The 6,293-nt window shown below is 42.0% G+C and overlaps 1 protein-coding gene across 1 annotated transcript; it reads right to left on the reverse strand.

Moving 5' to 3' along the window:
- Window positions 1-1,393: 1,393 nt before the first annotated feature.
- LOC108433850 lies at window positions 1,394-5,354 on the reverse strand. Its single transcript, XM_017708684.2, has 2 exons — window positions 5,117-5,354; window positions 1,394-3,232 (listed from the first exon to the last, which is right to left on the reverse strand). The coding sequence occupies exon 2, from the start codon at window positions 3,171-3,173 to the stop codon at window positions 1,992-1,994; it is 1,182 nt and encodes a 393-aa protein (XP_017564173.2). The 5' UTR covers window positions 3,174-3,232; window positions 5,117-5,354; the 3' UTR covers window positions 1,394-1,991.
- Window positions 5,355-6,293: the final 939 nt, after the last annotated feature.

The raw sequence follows: 6,293 nt of genomic DNA on the forward strand, positions 1-6,293 counted from the left end.
TGCACTACTGCTTTCTATTTCATACGGTTTAAAATAAATACGGATACAGATTATATGGTTGGATACTTCGGACAATCATTCTGAGACATGTCCCTGTACTTAAACAAGAACTGAAAACTTGCTGCTGAAGTTGGTGCGTGTGCTTCCTGTTTTTTACAACCGAATTTCTGTTCTTATTTCAAGTGTGATTTAGGTGTACAGTTTGTGTGATGCTATTTGGTGGGGTATATAGTTTCATTACTCTGGAACTCCAATGCAATTGGTAGGTTACCTGCTTTCATTACTATGTAACTCCAATGCAAATCTCAAAAGACAAGCCTGCAAGAATATCTTGGCTAACAGACTGTATTTGGGGCAAGGCAAGTTGATTAGAATGTATTGATTTCTGAAACTGACTACTACAGTTTTTCTAGTTGATAATGGATTTGCTGAGCTTTTCCATTTATTATTGGTGGTTTTCCATGCTAATTGGCAGGGTATACACATTCATTACTCAGTAACTCCAGTTGATCTGAATGCAAGTTTGATTTTTGACTTGAGATTCTCTTTAAATGGAAGCTGTGGTGTTTCTTGAACTGAGATGTGGCAGGGACCAGTGTATACATCGGCATTTCGAATCTTCGTGTTACTGCGACATGTCGCACCATGCTAACTCGCTACTTTTCCTCCTATTATTTAGTCACTGCACTTCAGTAACTTCCATTAAGTTAATATAAAAGACCTGTAGTCCCATTTAAAAAAAGAATATACCACAATATGCTGTCAAAGTATTCCAAAATCCAATATATACTACATTTTCAGTTTTTATTAAAGACGTATAGAAATGGTAGATCTTAACTTGAGGCACACCCCATGCTCCTGAGAGAAGAGCTTGCCTTAGCCTGTTAAAATGCACAGACTTTAAAGGGGAACTCCATTAGTTTCTCAAAAATGTCTTAAATCCACTCTTTCAGATGTAAACAAAGTTATTCAGGGTGGTTTGATATGAAATGGTGTGTTTCAGAGAAACTTTGGTATCTTTGATGTCTTTACAGTGGTGGTGATAGGAACCAGGGGTTGTGATGTCTCCATCGCAAATATGGCCATTTTATATACAGTCCAGAATGAATTACACCTGTACATATTTGAGTGTTCAATATAGTGTTGACACGGGTAAAATAGTGGTAAATCTGAAATAATAACTCCTTACGAGGTCAAAACCTCATTTCAAAACTACCATAAACCTATGTCCGAGGCGTATCCCTGATCATTTCATGCGATAGCGTTCGACGTCTGGTTCCTATTACCACCCCAGTGAACAGTTCTGACTCCTAATTATTTAAGCATAGAAATCTTGGAAAATCAGTGAAATTCTCCTTCACACTGAGGTTCGACTAGTGAAAGTAGGCCGCAGTTACGCTTTTAAGCATTTTATTTTCCGTGAGACTTGTCCCTTCTGCTGTCAGACTGGACCGTGTAAGGCCTAAACTGCTTATCTGTGCAAACAAAAGTCCAGATAACATTTTTTGCAAATACAGTATATTATTTATACAGGCTAAAAGACATCATACACATGAAAAGAGACAGTATGGACTTACACATCTGGTAATACATTGACAAAGTTTGGAATGTTTTTTCTTCCCACCCTAAATATCATTCCTAAAAATAATATGTTGAGGCTGCCAGCATCACAGATTTTCATTCAATCAACAAATGCTGTTTATATTTGCACGTTTCGCACTACCATGCTTTGTTTTCTGAGTTTGACAGAACACAATATTTGCCCAGACATACACAATTCTCTTAGACAATCTTGATTAAACATGTTAAAGTTCATAATGTCACAGAGTGCTTATACATTGTACAGTGAAAAAGAAGCCATAGCGAAAATGGATTTCTTCATGCACTTCCCACCTTTCTTAGTGCTGAGATCTTTAATAAAATCTGATACAAAAAAGCCAAAAGAAGAAACAAGTGATTGCCATTCTGATATTTCTCATATCTATAGTCGACTACTCTGAATGGATGCAAACGTATGCCCTTTTGTGGATACTATAGTAATGGCATTCTGGTTGGAAGTTGTTGGTTTCCTCAATTGTCTTATAGCGGCTGACAGCATGCACAAGGCAGTTGGGAAGACTGTTGCACAGAGATTGTGCCACAGATTCCATATTGCCCTTAAGCCTTTGGTTCTCGATCTGATCATGCAGTTGGCTTTTGTTGAGCGGTTTGGGGTCCACACTAAAAGACACCACGATTCTTATGTTATTTTTGGTCAAAATGTCAAAAAAATTGCCACCTCCGCCAATTCCATGATAAATCTTGCCGGCCAACCAATTCCAGAAAAAAAAGCCACCATGATTAAACACCCTGATGGACCAGCAGACCCAGTCATACTTCTTGGCAAGAACATCCAGCAGGAATTTGGCAAACTCTGGGTCAACACTGCCTGGTTTCTCCAGAAGTTGGTGCTCTACATCCATCTTGGCTTGCGCAGGGAAGTTGTTTATACATTCATCCACTGCCGCCTTCATGCGTTTCTCCACATCCTCCATGCGGTCTTGCCATTTCTTTACCATAGCCTCCCCAACTGCCCCGTCCTTCAGGGCAGTGTGGCCCATCACCGCTATGATCCCGACCAAAAACAGCTTCTTCAGTTGGGCGCAGAATTCCTCCACTGCCCTTCTGCTTCGCTGCTCCGTGGTCACCACCGTGTCCAGCATTGCATCTCCAGACGTGTTCTCTCCTGTGACAGCGTTGTACAAAGCATCAATATTGAGATCGCCATCGGTGTTCTCGAAGTGGCTGAGGAACTTCTCCTTCTTCTTCTCCTTGAACTTGGGCTGGGCAAGGACGAACTCCTGAAACTTCTCGTACTGGCTGATCATCTGCGCCTCGCGGTCGAAGTTCTGCTTGTTCATCGATGTTCGCTGCAGCTCCAGGGCTATTTTGTCAATTTCATCCTGGATCCCTTCCAGCTTCTGATTGACCCTTTCAAACTGCTCTGCAAGGTACTTGGCCTCCTTGCCCTCTGGGTTGCTGAGGAGCTCCGCCGAGGCCACGAAAACTGCCTCCAGGATGGGGTGGAACTGGCCCACGGTGGTTGCCAGGATCTCGCAGCCTTGACCCATTATCTCCACTCCTTTCTCAATCTTGCCCTTGTTCTCCAGAACCCATTCTTCCACACGATTCATTTTAGATGCCGGGAAAGAGGCCCTGTCTTAATCCTTTAAGGGCCAGGCAAGTGCTCTCTCTGTAACAGAGCGAGATAAGTCATGTAAAAACCTCTTTGCCAAGTGATACCCACAATACAAAAATCAATGCCAGAATCAATGCGGGTCATCTGTAAGGGTCATATTTATTTCCCCAACATGAGATCTTTGAGGTAACCCGAGACATGCAGATCACAGAAACCAAGCAATTCTGCAAACTGCTGCACTGTGGACATGGGTATGCAGGTTTCTCATAAGCAGAGGCCAACAAATTGTGGGAAAATAAAATTCTGTACATGCCCAAAGTTGTAATACACCACACCTTCCAATTGAAGCTTAGGCAGGATCAGGTGTCTACCGGGCATGAATGAGAACAAACATACTGAAAGTTTGCTGTGGTTGAAAGTAAACATCATAAGGCAAATTATGACCGCATCTCATGACGAAGAGGGTTGTGAAATAATGCTGGACGAAAGGGGGTGAGTTACTGTTCCAGAGCTAGAAAAAGAGTATAGGACATCTGTTTTCAACATGGGCTGCTGCAAAAGACATTTAAACGCCCGAGCCGCTGAGCATTTCTGGACGTTTCTGGGTACTTTGATTACACAGGGGAGATAAGCTCACACACATCTCATTTCCCAAGACCCTGCGTACACTACAGAAAAAAAGGCACACCCAGATCTGAGAAAATGTGTAACCATTACACTTGTTCAGTGATATAAGCCACAGTCTTTCGACCAGTCAGTATATAAAAACAGACCTGATACAAAATTAGCTTGAATTCAAAGTACGTACAATCTGAATTTGGGCTAATCTTGACCTCTCTGTATGTTTTGAAGGACTTACCCATTCTTAATGTGATAATGTTTCCCATAACGACTTCCAGATTACGTGATTAAGGTCATTCTGTTTCACTGAACAATAAGAATTTTCACATTTGGAATCCATTGATGACTCAAGAATTAACGTCAATGACAGCATTCTAGTAAAATCTGGATTAAAAAAATTATACTTATTAAAATTGATCCTTAATGAGGCTCTGATCACATCCTCCCTTGCAACAATATTGCCACTCCAGGGTGAGTATCCATCCATCCATCCATTTTCTAAGCCGCTTCTCCTTCAGGGTCACAGGGGGATGCTGGAGCCTATCCCAGCAGTCTTCGGGCGGAAGGCAGGATACACCCTGGACAGGTCGCCAGTCCATCGCAGGGCCGAAAGACAGTCACTCACACCCAGGAGCAATTTAGCATGACCAATTGGCCTGACTGCACGTCTCTGGACTCCACACAGAGAGGACCCTGGCCGCCCGGCCGGGGAATCGAACCCAGGCCCTCCTCGCTGTGAGGTGACAGCGCTACCCACCATGCCACCGTGCCGCCACGGGTGAGTATCCAATTTAAAAGAAAAGAAGCGCAAATGCCAAGATTTTTCTCACCTCAATTGTTATGATTCACTCAACTCAGCCAGACGTAACAGTCTGCGCCAGAACCTTTGAGATCATGGCCAGAAAAACGGGGAAAAAAATGCCTTGCCTTTGATCACTGTTGTAGGCACAATCTTTTTTCAGCAACTAACCTATACAGCTCAAAACCGCATCCTTGGTTACTAATCCAGCCATATTTACAATGTTAGACAAAGTCTTATGCCAGTCAATATTTGCTTAAGCTCAACATCCGGCCATCTCACATTACTTCTGAGGAACCTCTGTGTCTCCTGAGCCAAAACAGCCAGTAATGTATGTATTTCAAAGATTTTGTTCTGAATTGTGTGTGAAAAGACTTGCTTTTATGCTCTGTCAACTTTCTTTCATGTGCTTTGTGTTAAAAAGAAAAATGGCAAAGCAAATAAAATCACAAAAGCAGACAAAACAAAAAGAAAAAATAAAGAAAGACAAAGAATGGGAAAAAAAGAGAAGACCTTACCGTTAGCTGGGTAAAGTGTACTGAGGTGCTCTCTCTAGTGTTCCAGCAGCGACCAGCTGTGTCAAAGCACCAGCCTCCCAGGGTCCGCATGTATATATAGCCTCTCACCTTGTGGCACTCCCCCTTTGGATCGGCTCCATCCCCCTTGCGAACATTCGTGCGAGCCCACTCAGAGAGAGGGACGAGGGGCAGGCGGCAGAGACTGATAACATCCTGTAAACATTCCCTTCTTCTCAAAGGCATCCACGTTCATTCAGCAAGAAGACACTGGGAAAAAAAAAAAAAAAAAAAAAAAAGCGCACCAGCAGTCCTGGACAACAAGCCAGGGGGCTGTTTATTGCCACACAAAAAAGCCCCTACTTGTTATTCTGCAGGGGTTGCCACAGCCGTCAGCCCTTGAGATCATTTCTGAAACTCATTGCTACTTTAATATTGTGAAATGCTGTCATTCAAAGGCACACAGTGTCACTGTGAATGTACTTTCCTGCTGATGACTTGCTGAAAAGGTTTCAACAGTGCTTGCCCCATTTGAACCGCCTATTCTTTCATTAAGCTTAAGAGTCATTTGATAACTAGTATTAAACTAATATGTAAGTAACACAAGCCACAAGATTGTTTTACACACACAAAAAAAGAAAGAAAAATCCTTACTTGATGTTCTGCGGGGGTTGCCTAGCCTTGAACACCTTTTCAGGTGATTTCTGAAAATGATTATGACTTAAATCTAAAAAAATGTGCATCCAGTGTGGGACAATGTCCACGCATGAACATGTTTTCTTTTTAATAATAGATTTCTTGAGCTTTTCCTCCTATTATTTAGTCACTGCACTTCAGTAACTTCCATTAAGTTAATATAAAAGACCTGTAGTCCCATTTTAAAAAAAGAATACACCACAATATGCTGTCAAAGTATTCCAAAATCCAATATATACACTACATTTTCAGCTGCATAGAGTCATCTATATCCACAAACAGGCCCTCAGGCTTCAAATTGACGTCTTTTACAAGCTTCAGGTGTCCTTGTTTAAACTAGAAGGCCAAAAATCTTCATGTGAATCACTGTTAGCTTACCGCTAATACAATACCAGAATTTACAGGGGTGCTCGCAGAAGTTCATCATTATAGAAGTGGTTTTTCCTCCTTTTTGACAGTTTTTTGACGTGTATGGTCCCAACTG

This window comes from Pygocentrus nattereri, chromosome 24 (genome assembly GCF_015220715.1).
Source record: "Pygocentrus nattereri isolate fPygNat1 chromosome 24, fPygNat1.pri, whole genome shotgun sequence".
NCBI lineage: Eukaryota > Metazoa > Chordata > Actinopteri > Characiformes > Serrasalmidae > Pygocentrus > Pygocentrus nattereri.